A 20,108-nucleotide genomic window follows, 5' to 3' on the forward strand; every position below is an offset into this window, starting at 1 on the left:
TCATACCAATAATTTAATCCGCAGCCTCCTACTGTCAGACATTGCATCTCACATGCACAATACATACTTTTGTTTCCACAAACACACACGCTCCTCAATCACATGCTTCCAAATATCCCCCATTCCTAGCAGCAGAGTGTTGCCACTTCACATGAAAGGTAGGACAAACATTCCCTCCGATTATCAAAGCAAATCTTATGAGCTGTAGTGTGGTGTTTTCATTATGGTGGTCTCAATTAACATGCTTAGTCTCAGGGGTATTGCGTTGGATTGTTGCTACTGGAGGCAAATTTTATAGTGGTAATTGTGATGGCAAGGACAGTGGCAAGATTGCTGCAAGAGAACACAAATCTTGAATCTTGAAACAGTGCTTGTTTATGTGTTTGCCAATCTGAAGTTACAGAGCATCATATTTCCTAAGAGTCCTGTTTGAAATTAACCACTGAATCAAATAAAGCATGTGCTTCACTGTGGTAAGCAAGCATCAAAGACTCCTTGGTGTGATGCACATTGCAAATTTGGCATGCTCTCCTTAGGAGGCCTATTTAACACGCAGTCACTGGAAAAGCTCTCTCTCTCTCTCTCTCTCTCTCTGTTATACACACACTCTCTCCTCCACTCTTAGCTTTGGTTTTTTTTTTTTAGAATGAAGTGCAAGAAGCAAATGAATGTCAGCCCCACTACCCCTCCCTGCCCCCCTTTAACAAGAGACAAGAAGGACAAGCATGCAAACAAGGGGGAGGGAAACTGAATGCAATTCCTGACTACTGTAATGACAACAATCTGCTTTTTAATAACATCCTGTCTACAGTTTAATGGCATCCCGTGTGGCCGACTGTGTTTCGAAGAGGTCCAGTGAGGAGGGGGTGTGAGCAAGCAAATCACTGGTTGGCCAAGCAAAGCCCTCATCCCACCCCCCGCAACAAGAGGGCAGAGTGTATAATGTCAAAATGTCACTTACCTCCTCCCTCTCCTCCACCTCCTCCTCCTCCTATTCCTCTTCAACCGTCACCACCTCCTCCTCCTTCTCTCCTCCTCCTCCATCTCCTCGCCACTCAAGATGAAGTTCAGCTCACTTGGAGACGCCTGACAGACAGTGAGGGGAACTGAGGCGAGCACTGAAGCCCTATTTTCTCAAATCGGTACTTCTCCTTCTCTCTCTCTCTCTCTCTCACACACACTCTCTCTCTCTTTCTCTGCTTTTCCGTCCTCTTCTTTTCATCCCTTCCCAGTGTTTTTCCCTTCTTCAAGAGCCCAGAGGAGTGCTCTCAAGGTGCTACCTGGGTGAGGGAGGAACACAGCGCCGAGAGTCTTCCACTGACGGGGCCACCACTACCACCACCACACGGCGACCATGGGCAACCCTTGCATCTGCGCTCTGGAGCTGCTGGGCCTGCTGGTGGGCTCCGTGGCCTGGTTCTGCTCCCTGGCCACCATGCTCCTGCCCCAGTGGCTGACGCTCTCCACCGAGCTGCTGCCCACCGAGAGCTTCGAGCAGGGCCTGTGGGAAACGTGCGTGGTCCAGGAGATGGGCGGCCTGGAGTGCCGGCCGTACGACACCATCCTGGGCCTGCAGCCCGAGATCCAGATGGCGCGCATCCTCATGTGCCTCTCTCTGAGCACCAGCCTGCTGGGGCTGCTGGTGGCCGTGCCCGGCCTGAGCCAGATCAAGAGCTGCCCGGGCGAGGAAGGCCACTGCGCCAAGCGGGCGCTGAAGATCATCGCCGGCTCGTTGTGCGTGGCATCTGGCGTGGTGGGGCTAGTGCCCGTGTCGGTGGCGGCGCACACGACCGTGGTGAAGTTCTTCGATGAGCGGGTGCCTGAGGTGATCCCTCGCTGGGAATTTGGCGACGCCATCTTCATCGGATGGGTGGCCGGGTTCCTGCACGTGATCGCCGGGGTGCTGTTCATCACGTCCTGTCCGGGATCAAATCAAGGCCAGGCGAGATTCATGCAGCACCACCGCAGACAAGAGGTCAGGACTATCCACAGCTCACCCAGGAAGCATTCCGAGTATGTCTAAGCCACTCCGAGCTCCGAGCCCAGTCCAGGGAGAGAGGGGTGGAGGGACCCTTCAGCCTGGATCCAGTATGAAGTTTTAATTAAACTGAAAGACAGATCACAGTTGTTACTATAAATCAAAGAAACTATTGGAGTGGTTGCTGATTATTTCTGCTGAGTATTCTAAGGACATTTTTGGTTCGGTGTTAATGTATCAACTCATCTTCTTTGTGTCAGGTAATATTTCTTTTCCTTTTTTTTTTAACTCACTCTGCATGCACTTCATTCAGTAAAATTCAGTCATTCATAGACAAATATGTATGTTATCATACTGAGTGGCAGTATATACCCAGTAGTTTACTCACCAACTCAAACATGTTATTAGTTCAATTACTGTACGAAGATCCTCACTTTTTTTTTTTCTTAAGAACTGTGAGTTTCATAATGAACTTTTGTTTTCTTAGACTGGCAACATACTTTTGTACAATCTGACGACAGGAGGCTTTCTTGACATAAAGATACATCACACATATAATCTACTGTGTTATTCTGTGTAGCAGTTGAGAGCTCGAAGAACATCAAAATGAGACATCCATTGAAGAAATATGACTTTGTGATCACTGTATGTATCTGAATGTAAATTATAATTATTGTACAGTTATTTGGACACATAGGCCAACTAGAGCCACAGAAACCACACACATTTTACACACACAAACAAACACACACCCACACAATACACACACATACCAAGTGGTGGATAAGCACAACGTGTAGTGGTTTGTAAATGACAGTGAAATGTACTGTATGTGAAGACTGATTTATAAAGAGTTCACTGCTTTATTTGAATAATGAACTTTTAATATGATTCCGAGAAATACTTTGTCTGTTTGCTCAAACGCTCATTTCTCAGGATAGGGTGTGGTATTTTGAGCTTCAACAACTTACACTTGCATACACTCTAAGGTTTGTGAAGGAGAGCAACCTCTCCATGTCAAATACAACTGGACAACTTAACTTTAAGTGGAGCGTTAAGTAGATCTACTAGGCAGCTGTTACTACTATATAATTGATCTGGCTCTTCAAATTAATTTGACTGTGCACATTCACGCCAAACTCATAAAGTTCCATGAGGTTTGATGTGTATGACCTAAATGGGACCTTCAGAAAAAAATTGAAAAAACAACTAATTTATATTCTCAACATTCTAAGATTTATATCAAGGTCTAATTCAATAAGCCTTTATGGCAGAGAAGTTCATATCTAGGAAGCATCCAAACAGCCATTTAAAAGTGTCCTTGCGGTGTTGTGAAGAACTCCTGAGCCTAATTGCCTCTGATTTCTCCCTCGTCAGTCACCAGGATAAGCTGCATTTAACGATTGCTCTAACGAGCAGCACGTCCTGTGAAGAATGCAGGACAGACTGCCCCTCCACCTTCTCCTTAAAATAATTACACAAACCTGCCAAGGTCACAGGGTTAGACGGCTATTTCCTTTTCTCTTTTCTATTTCCCCTTGTGTTGGTCTCTCTTACTCCAAGAGACAGAGGAAATAGGAAATGGACATTGTATACTTTATTTAGTTTACGCACTCCTTACAGTGGTGTAAAGTTTAAAGTTTAGTCTGAACGGATTTGTACTATCTCTTGTTTTTATGGGGTACGCCTACATCTCTTCTGAATGTTCATCCCGCTTGAATGTTGTAGAAGCGATGTGTTTCACGGCAGAACTTTTCAGATGTACAGTAAGGTCAAAATCTCATGCTGTGAACGTACACATTTGTCTGTTAATATGTGGTCAATTTGAAGGCTTGGGTAAAGCTCTTTAAACAGCATCACCACAAGTGCCTGAACTTGACCAATTATGTCTATGGAAAGTCTAAATGCTTTTGGCTCCTTGATTTGACTTGACCATTCAAGATAATTAAACATTATGTCATAACCCACTAAACCAAAAGACATGGAGGACAGTTGCCACAAAACTAGGAATCTGAATGAGCTCCGGCCATCCCCGTGTGTCTTGAAGACCTACTGACGCCACTCGGCCAGATGAACCATTAGGACGCACCCGGCCGGCTTCCTGCTGATAGGAACAGCAGCATCCCAGAAAGTATGATTGCCCAAAATGGTGTTTATATATTCGTTGAGTGATTACGACTCCGAATCTGGCTGCTTGGGGGTCTGAGAGAGCGAGTTGACGTTGAGCTGTAGATGGGAAATGGCACTGCTCCATCTCCATTAGGCCAACGGTAAACACATTATAGAGCAGCATCTGAGGGCATAATATGAGATGATATCGCATAAATCTGACAGATTCCATTGTGATCATCAATGTCATTCTCTTCACTCGGTGACCGCAATGCTGATGCGTTTCATCTCAAACAAAATAAACTACAAGCAATAAAATGTTCCTCTTTAATTCTTGTCAGCTGCGTAATTAAAAATCAACCACGAGGTCAGCAAATCAGCATGATCGCAGTCCACCCACCAAGTCTGTCTTCGTGCGCGTTAGCATAAAACAATTCGATTTGGAGATTTTATCACATGGTGATTGCAAGCCCGGACTCCCGGAGGTGAGGTGGGTGCCCATGGTGACGGCTTCCTAGGCCTTGATAAGCTGGCAGAGACCAGAGAGGAAGTGGTAAGACCTGCCTGCCTGCCATGCCAGAGTGGCATGTGATGTCTACGCCAAAGATGCTAAAATAGACATTAATGATGTGTGTTTGGCTCCAGACCAGCCCAAGGTCTAATGGTCACGCTCCACACATATCCTCAGCATTCCGATCAAGCTCTTAGTTCATTCCACCCCTTCCAGCCTCTATTCCACACAATGAGCATGCGCTGTGTGCAGGGGTATGTGTGCATCTATGTAGTATGAGTTTCATAATGTGTAATAAATATATACTTTCCATGATGTCATTATTATGGTGTTTATAAAAAGGCACAACAACAGTGCACGTTGTTGCTTAAGGTTAATGATCAACAAAAGGAAATGACAGCCATAAAGAGAGGAGTGATGTGAAGGTTATTTTCAGATATGCATCTTCCTATCTCCCCGTTGATACACTGGTGATAGAGGTTTGTCAGTATCTCAAGAAGTCATCATGACCACAGCACATCCCAATCTTCCCATGAAATTTCACGGCTTGACATTTCACAAACATGGAAAGGCGACCCCTTAGCATATTAAATTTAAAAGATTAAATGCAATTAAGCAAGTGCTAGCCAGCAAGTAATGGTGTGGTGGATCATCAGAAGTGTTTTATTTCCCATTTAATTTCCTGGGATTAAATAAGTGCTTCATAAACTGCACCAACCACGATTACCAGGAGACACTCTTCACCACAGCCATGAGCCATCGTCTATACCACAACCATGATTACAATTACTGTTAATGTACTGTACTATACTATCTTCACATCACTGATATATTGTATCTGAATGGATAAGAAGTTGCTGAGCTAACCAAGATAAATTTGATTTAACCCTTGGCCCTCTTTTGACTTATCTTTGCAGATGTAATGAGCAGAGAAGTAGAATTGTAGTGAATCATTCACCATATACCACACCACACCGCTGTTGCACAATGAATGATAAAACAAAGATGAAAACAGGAGAGAGAGTTTACGCAATGTGACTGAACGGATGTTTTTCTTTCTGTCTGTTTAGCTGCAACTTCACCATTCTTGCTCAGACCTCCCTATGGTTGGTGTTTTGGTTGGTGGAGTATACGCTTCCTATGTCAGAACTTTCCAGGTTCCCCAGAAGAGGCACAGAAGTCAGCCTTAATTTGAGCCGTACCACATCATAGTAGTGCTGCTGACGTCAATGCCGGGCCTGGCAGGTCCATCCACTCTGGAGTGGAGCTGAGCAGGATTGGGCTCAACAGGCTCTTTTGTTCTGAGCCCTTGCCACCCCCGGTGCAGGGCGAGAGAGAGAGAGAGAGAGAGAGAAGAGAGAGCGAGAGGGAGAGAGAGAGGGAAAGAGAGAGAGAGAGACTCTGACCTCTCGTAGGGCAACAATCACAAGTTGTGATGGGAGGCTCCGTTCCGCCCCGAGAGCATCGCGACGACAGGCCTCGCCGCTCTGCCAACAACAGCCTCCACTCGGCGAGTCACGAGAGTAAAATACCTCAGGCCCGTGAGAGAGGCCCCAGGCCAGGCAGAGAGGGAGGAGGAGGAGGAGGGGACGCCTCAGTCCATGCCTACTGTCTGTCTCACGGCTTTGGACAATGAAACTGTACAATTTCAGTTTTGGAAGAAGCGTTGATGAGAGGGCAGAGAGAATAAGACTCTCATGATTTGTTGGTTTGAATTGCCCTTTGTCTAACGGACACTAATAGGTCCCCAAACCACAGCTATTAGAATGCACCATGATTTATGACCTATAGAATTTGGAACTTTAATTGCCACTATCACAATAAAAGGAGAGGGATGTAAAACATTATTTATAATGGGACAAACACCCTGATGAGATTTATTTCAAAGAACACTGTGCTGTCGGCGCTGCAGCATGCCAATTCCCCGCTGGATATAAAATCAATTTTAATTGGCAAGAAATAATTTCCCCTTATTGTATGATCCAGGGGGATTAGGCGGTTTTGTAACAACAGCAAATCATGTACTTCTCACAGAGACTGCTGTCGAAATTAATATTTAATTTTGATAAGATTACATTTTGGCACGCCTGAAAACAGGAGTCAATGAGGGCCAGCGGAGGACAAAAATCCCTAACAAGAGCCGACATCGCTCAGGGAGGCCCTGGCAGACTTCATTAGGCTCCCCAGCGGGGCAGGCAGTGGTCAGCATGGGGCACTTGGGTAATTGTGCTCACCTTACCTAACGCTGGACCCCATCTCTCTTAAAGATTATATCAGCCATACTAGCGCTGACAACTGTAAAGTTTATCTGCTGTGCTGTGAGGGAGAATGATTGAGCGTCAGCGCTGTTGTCCAGACTAGAAACGGACACTTTTGCTGAACCAAGAATGAAACCTGATTGCGGATCGCATGAAAGCACAAATAATGATTTAGTGAACGAATTCCAAACTAAACAGCCACATTTATTTATCAATAAACAATATAAAATTCCACAGTAATTCAAAACTGTAGCATATCCACAAAAATAAACTTTTGTGATTAATGATCTGTAATCACCAACCAGACGACTATGAGAGAAAAAAACAACTTTTACTGAGATCCATAGACAAACAATAGACTCATATAATTCAGCCGAGTAGATTTAATTTCCCTTTAATTTGCATTATCAACTTGACTGTTTGTTTGGAAAGGGTCCTTTCTTCATAAAATAAATACATTTGAGCAGAGGAAATTAGTTCTGGATTGAACACTATCAGATAATTAAATGTAACGTGCTGGAGAGCTGAGAATGTACTGATCCATTCAAATGTCACAATAAATCTGTGCGGGCAGACAATTGTGCAGCAATCTTCCACATCTAAAGTCCTGGTGGGTGTAGCGCTGTTGTGAAACAGTGGTGTGACTCTGTTTAGCATTCACAGCTCTTATCAAGTAAGTGTCCAATTTCTCAGCCTGAGAACAACTTAGGTTCTCCATTGCTACCTGGAGTTGATGGTGAAGATCAGTTTTCTTCTAGTTCAAAGGCTGGGTTGTCCTCCCCCCCAATGGCACTGTCCTCTTTGTCCTCCGCAATAGACCTTAGGCCCACGGACGGCCGAGGCTTTGGGTCAACAAGATTGCCATTACCCTCTGTGCTGGGCGCCTCGGCATTGGACTGCTGGTCCTTCTTGGGGTACCTGTAGACCAGGAAGAGCAGTCCGCTGAAGGTGACCAAGACGGAGGCCCCGATGCCAATCCCAATGCCCGCCCCAATACCCTGGCTCGCCGGGGCCGGAGGGAAGTCATACTCCGGGGGGAACGCGATGGTGTCATTGTTCAGCACGGCTGCCATGTTCATGAACAAGGGCACGAAGGAGCACGTGGCCGTGAGCAGGTACAGACCCCCCGCGGACCAGAAGGCCAAGTTTATGGTCCGGCGCCCCCCCAGCCCAAAGTAGACCTTCCTCATGGCGTAGCCAGCCGTGAGGTTACTGACCATGCCCACGATCACGGCCACCATGACGAGAACCTGAGCCAGCACGATGTCCGCCGGGAGGAAGGAGTCTGTGATGACCAGGGCTCGGCAGTACTCGGCTGTGTTCGTGACGTGGGAGTAGAAGCAGGCGCGCCACACGCCCACCCAGGCCATGCCGGAGGTGATGACCGACCTGTCGGACACGTACCACAGCCGCCACTCGTTGATGCCAGCGCTGCACAAGATGAGGATCCAGCCCAGGGTGCCCAGCAGCAAGCCCAGGAATTGCAGGTGGGCCGTGTGGGCCAGGTAAGCCATCACGCTGGCTGCAGGGGGATGGCACGGGAGGTTAGAGATCTGGAGATCACTCACTCACTCACTCACTCTCCTAGGGGAGGGCAGCAGGTCCTCTCAGTCACTGAGGACTTCATGAGGCCTGAGCCTGACAGGCCTGAGGAAAGAAAACAGACAGCAGTTTTGCATCATTCATGTGCGTGAAGAAAACAATTTGTGCAGATGTATTGGACTAAAGAATGGATGCATTGCAGTCAATGTTCTGCTGGCAAAAACACAGGATTTTTTAACTTCTCCACCTGAATTTGAAAAGGGGAACTCAGCTCGGAGAGACAATGGTTTGTTGTCAAAATGCAGAGGTCAGTGCCTCGTAAAAGTAGGAATTACATTTACTGTGTACTAAACGTACTTAACAATGATACGAGTTACAACTTTCAGCGAATCCGGGCCAGCATTCCTGAGTAAAAACCACACACTGAAACAGTGAAACTCAAGCCAGCAGTAAACTCGAGAGAGGCCGGGAGAAGCACTGCATGACTGAGTGCACACCTGGGGCTCAGGAATGCCTTGAGCTAAACCTGAAAAGTCATTTACTGTAACTCAGCGCTCCAACATGATGAGTTGGAGATGGGGGAATTGTAAGCGTGTGTTAACTCTTCATGTGCTGTAAAACTCCAATGAGACAGACACAGCAACATGGAACGATGTACTTGGTACTCGGCGGCGCACTTGGAAGAGGGCGTGTAGCCTAACGCCGACCTTCCTGCCCGGAAATATACTTCCTTTTTCTCACCACAAAACAGCTAAACCACTAAAATAATATAAATGTTTGGACAGACACTGAATAATAGTGTGAATAATATAAATCTATCGAGGAACATTAGTAGATTTAACTAAGTCTACATTTTAGAGATTGTAATGTAATGGACAATTCAGAACTTGAATAGACAGCAATATACACACCCTATCTGAAACTCAATGTCCAAGGGGACATTATCTCTTATCACCATTCCTAGCAGGTTGGAACAACCAACACCGAGAGAGCAAAAGGTAATTAATTATTTAATTCGATTTATTTTATGCTATACTTCCCTAATTTCCAGTGGTTAATAAATAATTGCCAGGAATGGATGGCATCAAAAAGCTAAGACACCATAAAACCACAATAAAACAACATTTTAAACTGAACGCAGACATGAAAAGAAAGTCATTTACTATACCTTTGACAGCATAGAGGTCTTGAATTTCAGTGGTGGACAGTAAACTGCGACCGAAACAGCAGGACACGAGGTAAACACGACTGGCTGCTGTTTTCAGAGCAGCGCTTGGACAAAGCCCCTTTCCAAAGTTACACGCTCAGTGTCAATATAGCCCGGGTTAATGATTGACTTCCCATTAAACACGACATCTCTGAAGCAGGACGGGAGGGGTGTGCAGCATCAGGTGACCTTTATTGGTAGCTCTACATCTGCGCTCATGACACTACAGCTGTGTATATGACTCACACTGGTCAGATCAGGTGCATCTGGACTACGTGTGAAATTCAAATTATTAAATTTTGCTACGGTAGATGAGTACACACACACACACACACACACACTGAAATGCAACTAAGACTACATAGTCGGTTTTACAATCAAGTGTGCCGCTTGAACCTGTCAAGGTCTCACTCGCTCTGTGTTAGGGCCTTAAGAAATAGTTAAATATTACACCACCTCATTTGCTCTGCACTGCAGATAGATATGTAAATGTATGTACATATTTTCTTTGTTCACTCTTGTGAGTGTCTTTTCATTTTCATTGTTTTAAAAGGGTGTGTGATTGCTCTCTCAAGTATTTGCCACTACTCAAGTTTGGGCAACACATTATTACGTGGCATACTTATGGATGCTAAACTTTATTTTGCAAACAGTACTGAAGCACTTAAGACTCAATATACTTGAAATAAATCATACATAAATCACACATTCCATGACGCTCACACACAGGCACACACACGCACGCACACACGCACGCACACACACACGCACGCACACGCACACACACACACACACACACACACACACACACACACACACACACACACACACACACACACACACACACACACACACACACACACACACACACACACACACACACACACACACACACACACACACACACACACACACACACACACACACACACACACACACACACACACACACACACACACACACACACACACACACACACACACACACACACACACACACACACACACACACACACACACGTTCATCTCTTATGCCAAATGAAATGTGAAGTTAGATACTGGTAGTTCCTCTATATCTAATGTCAACCTAACTGGACTTTCCGGTTATCATACAGTACATACATACCTCAAATGCATGATTTAGAAACACTATGATGTGGCATGGGGGACTGAGAGGAAATAAAACACAATGACACAAGGAACAGAGCGAAAGGCAGCTGGTATTTTATAGACAAGTATTGAATCCACAATGGAGTAACATGGAACGGTTTTAGGCAAGTCTCAGGTTACGTAGCAATGTAGCGATTACAGCAAGAGTTAATGCAATGTTAGAGATAAGCAGCTACTCAAGAGTGATTGACCGATGTGATACGTCTGGCCTGGCTAAAATCAGGTGTGTGGGGAATAAGAGACTACTGTAGCCTACTCTAATGTATGTACAAGTTTAAAAGGGCTACAATAAATTACTAAAAAAAACATGGATTTTCATTTTATTTTGCGTTGTGATATGACACAAAAAGACAGAACAATGTGGTATGAAATAATGCACCATCTAAGAGTCTCGGGTTGTTTTTTGGAGATGTGCTGCCCTGTTGCAAAAACATCAGGCTTCAGTGGTGTCCCTGAATAAGATTACTGAGTGTGAGAGCGACATTGAACATCATCAGGAATCTGAAAAAAGAGAACCGTGGGCCCTGAAACTCACTGAGAAGACCTTAGTTAAATTACTTTCTCAGGTGTGTGTGTGTGTGAGTGTGTGTGTGTGTGTGTGTGTGTGTGTGCGTGTGTTTGTGTGTCTTACTGTCTGCGTATGTGTTTGTGTGACCGACATGTAGACACACAGCTTTGACAATGTAACATTATGATCAGTCAGACACGCAAGCCCATCTCAACATTGCCCTCTAGTGGTCAGAAAGCTACTTATATTTAGTGGGAAGCCGAGCAGTGGTTTGTCAAGTCCCTCTGTGGTCAGGAGCACTGTCTGCCGAAGTGCCCTCAAGGTGCAAAATGTCTCAACCCAGACAGCTCCGTTCAGTTCCATTCAGTTCAGAGAGGGAGCTGTGGCTAAGGGCTGTTTCTGTGTCAGATATGGCAGTTCTTTTCCTCTGCCCAGACAAATCAACGACGAGCTACAACAGTGGTTGGTGCGGGGGGTCAAACTGTGGTCAGGGAGCAGAGTCGGTTAAGCACTCGGTGGCGTCTGAACAGCATCAGACCATGTCTGGTATAGATTGAAAGGGCTGAGCCCAGTCAAGATGGGGTGGGGGGATGGGGGGGGGGTGGCGGGGGGTCACTGAGGAGGACAGGAAGTGGTCCAGACGGATGTCTGGACGGAATGTCGGACACACAGAGCTGCGGTCGAAACGCAAAATGTTCACTCGTTTACTATAGGGTAGTGAGTGAGTGAGTGAACGGGTGAACATTTCGAATGCAGCTCCAGTCTAGAGGTCTCCTCGGATGGGCAGCCTCTGGTCCAGCGGCAGGCTGTCCATCAGACACTTGAGCTGCTCGTCGCCCAACTTGATCTTGTCCTCCAGCTTGCGCTGCTCGATGATGAGCGCCGACTTCATCTTGACAAAGTGCTCGTAGTCGGCCAGGCTCTCCTCGTCCAGGTAGCTGGCCAGGATGTCGTAGACCACGCGCTCGCGCCGGTCCAGGTTCTCCTTCAGCTCCTTGGCGTCCTCATGCTGTCGGATCAGCAGCTTGCGCTTGTCCGTCAGGATCCGCTACAGAGGAACGAGGGGAACAAACAGTTACTAAATGACCCAGATCTGGACAACTGCAGGACAAAAGACTCTGCTCTTATTTGGCCCACATCCTTTTCTCAGGTGATTGTTTTTTCTTCACATTTTTTAGACAAACCCCACTTGCCATTCATGATCCATCTGCTCCATTCACCTGCTATAGCAAAACTGACACCCAGTGCAGCTCTTTCAGAATACTGAGTCCATTCAGAGACCCCTTACCCCCTCAGTTTCTATCCCCTAAGCCAACCTGCCTGACTTCCTCTTGTACTCTGTCACTCACTCCCCCCCCCCCCCCCATTCAACCACTCTACATCATCCTCTATTCCTCTTCCCTCCCTCTCTCTTTCCATCTCATCAGTCTTCTCTCTCTCTCCCTCCCTCCCTCCCTCCCTCCCTCCTCTACTCACCCTCTCCTCAGGCGAGGCGTCCTCCTCCAGGCTGTCGAGGGCGTTCTCCACGCGTGCCAGCCGCCCGGAGAGGGAGAGCAGCAGGCTCACCACCTTGTCCAGGTCGCCCACGAACATGCGGAACTTGTCCAGCTCGTTGGGCTTGCACACCTGCTGCACGGTGGCCTCCACCTCCTGGCCCAGCGCGTTGTTCTCCTCCACGTCCTCCTGCAGGCTCTCGCGCGCCTCCCGCAGCACCTGCAGCTTGCGGCTCAGGCTGTCGATCAGCTCTTGCTGTTGTGTCGGGGAGAGGAGAGAGATGATTAGATGTCAGGGAGGGGTGTACGGCTGCATTGTGTATAAGCTGCAGAGCAGTGGTTTTGTGCAAGTTAAAAGAAACAATATCATATTAACTACCCCTGTATATTAACCCCATAGCTGAAGTAGAAATAGTTGGGAAATTACAGTAATTTGCTTTTTTCCCCCTGATAGGCATTGGCATTATAAACCAAAGCCTGAATTAACCAGAGGGGAAAAAAGGGAGTTGAAAATTTAATTGGGTGTGAGAGGGAGCACTCCTGATTTGCTGTTTGTGACCACATACAATACACTGGAGGACCATACAAATGATGAACTGAAAAGATTGCGGAGTGAGTGAAAATAAGACGAAAGAAAGACAAAAAAATTAAATACGATTCTAAACTGTGAACTCAGAAAGCTTCAGTGTTGTGACAAACGGGGGATGAATGTCAAAACAAACGCAGGCCCAAACTTGAGTGACAGCAGTTGACTGGTATCCGGTACCTTCTTATTGGCCAGGTCGTGGTCAAGCTCCTCCTCCGAGTCCTCCTGCTCTTCACTCTCCTGCTGCATGTCCTTCATCTTGATAAGGAGCTCCGCCTTGGGAGCGGACGTGCTGTAGTAGGTGGAACTGGTTGCCAGGGCAACGGCGGCTGCCATGGTGCTCTCCTCCTCTTTCCTAACGTAAACAAGACCAAAGAGCGGTCAGGCAAGAGTGGCAACAGACACAAGGGCACTGAACTCTACCAACAGAGGTTATGTTATGACTGTCACAGACATACCAAACTGCTCATGTAAACATTTTTAAACGGCTTCAAGCAGAGAAAACGTGACTAAATGAGAGGGCAATTAGTCAATCTGCATTTCCCGATTCTGCCAGCAGGTGGCCTCAGTTGTCCAACTGCCTCGGGCCTGATTGATACACCATTCACATTCCATACAGCATATTCAACAGCCAAAGGAAATCAAGGAGTGATGTCATTCATTCAAGAAAAAGCACAATACCAAAAAACTAGACTAGACCTTCAGAGCTTTTTGAAAAATCAACCCCACCATTCGCACCACCATCAAAGTTTCTGGCATAAATACAGGTGGACTGATTATGAATACAAAATAGTTCTTAATTAAAAAAGAAGATAATGTGAATCTTGGATCCATCTTCAGTATAAAAATCTGACTGTATAATCAGCTATTACGAAGGCTAAAGCAGCGATCTAAATCCATCCAATATTTTAGCATTTTGAATTTGCCGTTACCCAAACTGCCCCCCCCAGTTGTGGGGTGTAAATAAGAAGCTTGCCCACCTTTCCTCCGAGCTCCGGGGCGAGGCCTGCTTGGGGGCCGCCTTCCTCCGCTGGTGGGCCCCCTCCAGCAGCTGCTCGCCCTGGGGGAAGAGCCCCTCCATCAGGTCCATGGTGGTCTTCATCTTACTCTGGTCCAGGATGTCGGCCAGGGACTTGTCCTTGTCGATGATGTCCCTCGCCAGCTCGTCCCTCTTCTCGTCCTCCGCCGACCGCAGCCGGGTGCTGATGGACGTCGCCGCGACCCCGTTGCTGCTGGGGTGAGGGGTGTGTTGGGGGCCGTCCGTCGGTGGCGTCGGTGGTTGCGCTGCTGCTGCTGCTGGGGCCTCCGAGGGCCTGTGCTCGCCCTGGGGCCCCTTGTGCGGATCTCTCCTGGGCTCGGACGGCTCCCTCTGGGCCCCCATGTCGGCAGACCTGGCCTCCGGGCCCTGGTCCCTCTGCTGGCGCGAGTAGGCACTGAAGACGGAGTACGACTGCTGCTCCGCGCCGGACAAGCTGGTCAGGTGAGTGGCTCCAGGGCCCGAGGGAGCTTGAGGGGCCTCTCTGCCTGTTCCGCTGGCCCCACCACTACCACCACCACCACCACCACCACCACCAGCACCAGCACCACCTACGCTGTGAGGGTGGAGGTACTGCCGGCTCTCCTTCTCCGTGTCGCTCTCGGCATGGACGATCTTGATGGGCACTTTTCTGGCAGCGCTGCTGTTCTCGCTCACCCTTTCCATCCTGTCAGCAGAGCAGCCAAAAGGACACACACACATAAGCGCTGGGCTTTAAGCTCGCCATACATCCACCCATCTCACACAAAAAAATAAAAATGAAAATCACCACCCAGGAACAAGGGCTGTAAAACGAGCCAATAACGATGCGAAATATAAAATAATTCCTTCGCAAAAGGTCAGCCTAGGACGCGGTGCAGACCGCAGCATTAAATGTGTCAGTTAGGAATGGCTGAGGAGCCAATTCCTCGGCAGACTCTTCAGAGAGCAGACGCAACAGTACAGTCAGCGGGGAGAGTCCATCCATACGGAGAGACTGATTAAGAGTCATATGACATGATGACATTAAGGCGCTCTCCTCGCTTTTTTTTTTCTCCCTGCTTCTCTCTCTCTCTCCCTCTTCCTCTCTCCCTTTCTCTCCCTCTCTCTCTCTCTCTCTCTCTCTCTCTTTCTCATTCCATTTTCCCATGCCCAACGTCCTGGCACGCCAAGGCTGCCGGACTCCTCCCTGTGTGTTGGCTCCACGGTGCCGGAATGCTGCACTGTACAAATCTCTAACGCAGCCCTTCCCTGAGACACCAGTGCGCAAAATGAGAGGAGGAGAGGAAAAAAAGAGAACACAAAAAAGAAACGAACCCGCAGCGCGCTACTGTGACAATTTAAGTCTTCGGTATTTAAGTTTTTACTAGTGAACTGTCCATGGCTGCCTCAAAACATGTTTCATGAATAGAACATACATCCTGAAAGACAGACAGACAGACAGACACACACACACACACACACACACACACACACAAGCATGCCGCTTACAGTGCGGAGGGCTATCAATAAGCCTCTTGTGTGTGTATGAATACAATAAGGAGAGACATGGCGGATGGCCGTCATTAAATTACTGGGCTGGAGAGACAGACTCTTTCCAGTGATAAATTTAAGACTCCAGCGGCAGGAGGGGGGAAAAAAGAAAAAGAAAAAAAACAGCAACCCAGCTGTGTGGTTTTAGAAGTGGAAAACTCCACTGCTGCTGTTGCACTTCTGCAGGATGTGTGGACAGAGAGAGGGAGAGAGAGAGAGTGAGTGAGACAGAGAGAGAGAAAGAGAGAGAGAGACAGAGAGAGAGAGAGAAAGAGAGAGAGAAAAACTGATACAAAGAGAGGGAGAGAGAGAGAAGGGGTCAGTGAGAGTGAGAGAGAGGAAAGAGGAAAATCCACATAATGTGAGAAGCTCGAGCAGACAGCACAGACAGAAAAATATGCCGGGTCACAGACAGGCACAGACAGCACGGGGCAACAACCAGACGGGATTGAGGCGGGGGTCGGGTGTGGGGGTCGGGCGGAGCCCGGCTCTTACCTTCCAGGGGCTTCATCCTGCAGGGAGACGGGGGGCTTGTCGGTCAGCCTCTGGGGAGAGAACTGGGGCGAGGGCGAGCGCTGGCCCTCCATGGTGGGCTTGGCCTGCGCCGGGGCCCCGTGCGGGGGCTGCTGCGGGGGCGGGGGCAGCGGCGCAGGCTCCGGCTTCTGCTGCTTCAGCTCCTCCTTTTCCTCCTCCTTTTTCCTCTCCGCCTCCTTCTCCTTCTCCTCCTCCGCCTCCTTCTCCTCCTCCTCTTCCTCTTTCTTCAGTGCCTCCAGATCCCTGTGTGGACAGAGGGCGGGGTCAGCTTCTGTGTTGGGGGAGTGGTAACGCAGGACTCCGCCCTGAACGCCGGAAGAGGGGAGGTGGTGGTGGTGCGGGTCGGGGTGAAGGTGCGGGTCGGGGTTGGGGTCGGGGCTGGGGAGTGAGGGTGCGGCGTCTGGATGCTGGTACCTGTCCGGACGGGGCACCGCCTGTCTCTTCCAGTGGGTTTGGGGATAGGGTTGCGGGTGCAGGTGCAGGTTCAGGGGAGGCGGAGCAGGGTCGACTGGGTCGGGGAGGAGAGCGGCCGGAAGAGGACTAGGGGGAGGAGGGAGAGGGGCGTCCCACGCTGGGGAGTCGAGGTTCTCCAAAGGTGCTGGGGGAGGAGGAGGCGGAAGGGGTGGTGGAGGAGGAGGGGGCAGGTCTGGGAACTGCTCGGGTTCTACAGGCTTCGGTTTTACGCGCAACTCGCTAGGTCCTCTGTCAGACAACCTGAGACAAGAAATAGAAGGTTATTGTAGTGTTGTCTCAATCACTCACTCACTCATTCTCTCTCTCTCACACACACACTCCCAAGTGCTGACTAGCGCAGATCTCAAAGCACATTTCTAAGATATGTTAGCCATTGAGCTGCGGAGCATGCGACATCTGAGGGCTGCTACAAACAAGCCCTCCCTTTCTCTGAGGCCTGCTTAGAGTACAACTCCTCATCCACCGAGTGCACGCGGCACACAAAGCTCCACTGTGTCTGGTGTAAATCGATAGGAGAGGACATTTCTCCCACATCTCGGCCTCTGTGTGTGTGTGTGTGTGTGTGTGTGTGTGTGTGTGTGTGTGTGTGTGTGTGTGTGTGTGTGTGTGTGTGTGCCTGCCTGGCTGCCGATGTCCAGCCTGGCGGCCACAGCAGACGGCATATTTGTGTTCCCACAGCTTCGCCAGGCTCTAGGCAAAGGGACAACCGCTTCTCCTCCCTCTGCCACCGGTCTACAAAGTGTGTGTGTGTGTGTGTGTGTGTGTGTGGTTTTTAAAGAAAGGTTTCTTGATTTTTTTCAGCACATTTCCAAGACTCAGGACTGTCAATGACAACACAAAATGCATGAATGGTGGTGGTGAGAAGGGGTCAAATTAGCTGCCTTGTCTAAAAACAAAAAAAACCCACAGTGGTCATTAAGGGGCCTGTTTCCCAAAATATCCTCCAGGACATCCTGCACACTTGCAGCAGTGGCACTGAGAGGAGTATTCTCTCCTCCGCATCTATGTTGTGAGAGCGGCTTGGGCTTGAAAGCTCTGCGATGGTGCAGAAACAGCAGTAAGCAGGGCCATATTTTTCAAAGCGGACAGCAAGCATAAAGAGACAGAGAAAGAGAAGAGGAGCCACTATTCCTGGTGTTTCCAATAAGAATTAAACAATGTCCTTACACACACACACACACACACACACACACACACACGGTACCTGTCAGGCACAAAGAACCATTGGCTGCGCTCCAGGCTGAGTGAGGATGAAAAGAAGAGCAAAGGAGGAAATATGTGTTGTGAGAGGAAGGAAACAGGCAGGGAAAGGAAAGAATGGAAGAATGAGAAAGGAAACGACACACAGACAGACAATAGATGCTGTCTCTCACCGCCAACAAAGATAAACAACATCTTCAGTATATGTCATTCTGGTATTTTGACACGGCACAGAAGACCTAAGTCGGCGACCTTTTCATTTTCTGACTGGGTAGAGGGAGCAGAGGTTATGGGAGAGTCAGGGCTGGCACTTCTGACTGAGTGATGGTGGCTTTTGGGTGGGGCGAGGGGCGGAGGGGCGGAGGAGCGAACGCCATGCCACGCCACGCCACGCCACGCCACGCCACGCCAAAGACGCGAGAGGTACGGTACACGGTACGCTTTCGGTGGTGCCAACCCACGTGGTGTCTGCGAGCGTGCCGAGGCGTGCAGCTCCGCCGCTGTGTCAGCAGTCTGTAATCAAACCTCCCAAGTGGTGGTGGCGGCGGACGCGGTGCCCGGCCAACACCGTTATTACCAGTCTGCATCTGGTAGGCACCCGGGCACTAATATGAGCCTTGGTAGTAAAGCACTATATTCTTCCCTTCAACGTCATTATCAGCACCTAATCCAAATCATTGCCACTAGTGATAAATAGATCAGCTGGTGGAATTAGACCTCTTCACAAACATGAAATTAAGGGACAGTCCCATGCCCTTTTAAGTTTTCAATATAAATATAGTATATTGAAATAAACAAATAGGCCCACATAACAAAACTGAGATACACTCTTAAACCTACTGCCTGATAAAAATGATTCACTGCACATGGTTTACAACGCAAGTGGAAAAAGTTAACTTATTTAAAGAGCAGCTTGAAAAGGATTGCATCAAATGCTATGGAAAATGTGACAATAGCCCCGTTTACATGGACACTTCTATTCCGATTAGAAACGGAAAAAAAACAGCTCAATCGGAATAAAAATCGTCATATAAACACCTCAATCGGAATGAAAATCCTGATCCGATCAGAATTGTAATCGGAATAGAAGAGGTGGTGTAGTCCATTCCTATTCCGAATGAACGCTCATGTATACGGTCATTCGGATTGACCGTAATATCTTCCCAATGAAAAGTAGCAAACAACGGCTATTCCGATCAAAGATTCTAAAGCGCTTACAGACGTCTGATCGGAATAGAATGTAGCTCATGTAAACAGACGGCGCAAAAATGTTCAATCGGAATAGTTTAATCGGAATGACAAAAAACTGTCCATGTAAACGTGGCTATTGCTGTATATCTGGTCAGCATAGTTCCATCACAATATCCATATTTAACATCCAAAGATTATGCACGAATACCTTTGACCACTAAACGTTTGCCAGTTCCTATGAGTGGTTGTAAGCATCATCCAAATGTGCACCATAACAGGCTTACTGCTACTTTTACCTTGGCCAGCTGGATGGATAACAAAATTGTTGCATCTTATAAAAAAGCAAAAATTCCTCCTATCTGCTGACCATAAATCTTTTGTAGCAACTAATTTCTTTTAAGCCGAAGTAACAGATTGTAGAACTGATTTATGGATACGCTGGATCCTTTGAGGTTTTTTTTGCTCTAACCAAGATCTGAGGCCCTGTCTATAAACCTTTAAAATCCCACCACACCGGGCCAACGTCTGTCAGCAGGACTGTTTATTGATGTGGACATACTTTCAGTATGATGAGCTCTGGTTCAATACTATGAGGATCCAAGTCTGGCCTTGTAGAAGTCGCCCTAACAAATCAGTCCATTTTTCTTCCTTTAACTCTAGTCCCAAAGCATAGATTATTAAGTTGTGCTGTTTGGACTGGATTCCATCTGCTTTTCAATGGGTTACTTGGGGAGAAAGAAAAACATGGTCCTTTTCTAACAAGAAAGAGGAAGTCTTAGTCCACAATACGAAATATTCAA

At 47.8% G+C, this 20,108-nt stretch overlaps 3 protein-coding genes across 5 annotated transcripts in view; 1 reads left to right on the plus strand and 2 right to left on the minus strand.

The window, feature by feature from the left end:
* Nucleotides 1–392: 392 nt before the first annotated feature.
* cldn33b (claudin 33b) lies at nt 393–2,869 on the plus strand. The gene has a single exon (XM_062556803.1). It carries the CDS (start codon nt 1,355–1,357, stop codon nt 2,021–2,023), a length of 669 nt encoding a protein of 222 aa, XP_062412787.1. The 5' UTR covers nt 393–1,354; the 3' UTR covers nt 2,024–2,869.
* Nucleotides 2,870–6,799: 3,930 nt separating this feature from the next.
* On the minus strand, nt 6,800–9,692 carry cldn34a (claudin 34a). The gene is made up of 2 exons (XM_062556040.1): nt 9,567–9,692; nt 6,800–8,503 (listed from the first exon to the last, which is right to left on the minus strand). The coding sequence occupies exon 2, from the start codon at nt 8,368–8,370 to the stop codon at nt 7,600–7,602; it is 771 nt and encodes a 256-aa protein (XP_062412024.1). The 5' UTR covers nt 8,371–8,503; nt 9,567–9,692; the 3' UTR covers nt 6,800–7,599.
* A 1,114-nt stretch (nt 9,693–10,806) lies between these two features.
* Nucleotides 10,807–20,108, minus strand: part of shroom2a (shroom family member 2a) — a 44,255-nt gene continuing 34,953 nt past the window's right edge. For 2 of the 3 annotated variants that reach the window (XM_062556983.1, XM_062556985.1), the window contains 5 exons: nt 16,405–17,157; nt 14,342–15,064; nt 13,542–13,716; nt 12,759–13,031; nt 10,807–12,330 (listed from right to left, as the gene is read on the minus strand). In XM_062556983.1, coding sequence (XP_062412967.1) covers nt 12,046–12,330; nt 12,759–13,031; nt 13,542–13,716; nt 14,342–15,064; nt 16,405–17,157 — 2,209 coding nt within the window. In that variant the 3' untranslated portion in view covers nt 10,807–12,045. The remainder of the gene's footprint in view (nt 12,331–12,758; nt 13,032–13,541; nt 13,717–14,341; nt 15,065–16,404; nt 17,158–20,108) is intronic. The other variant, XM_062556984.1, reaches the window with a different exon arrangement.

This window comes from Sardina pilchardus, chromosome 15, assembly GCF_963854185.1.
Source record: "Sardina pilchardus chromosome 15, fSarPil1.1, whole genome shotgun sequence".
Classification (NCBI taxonomy): Eukaryota; Metazoa; Chordata; class Actinopteri; order Clupeiformes; family Clupeidae; genus Sardina; species Sardina pilchardus.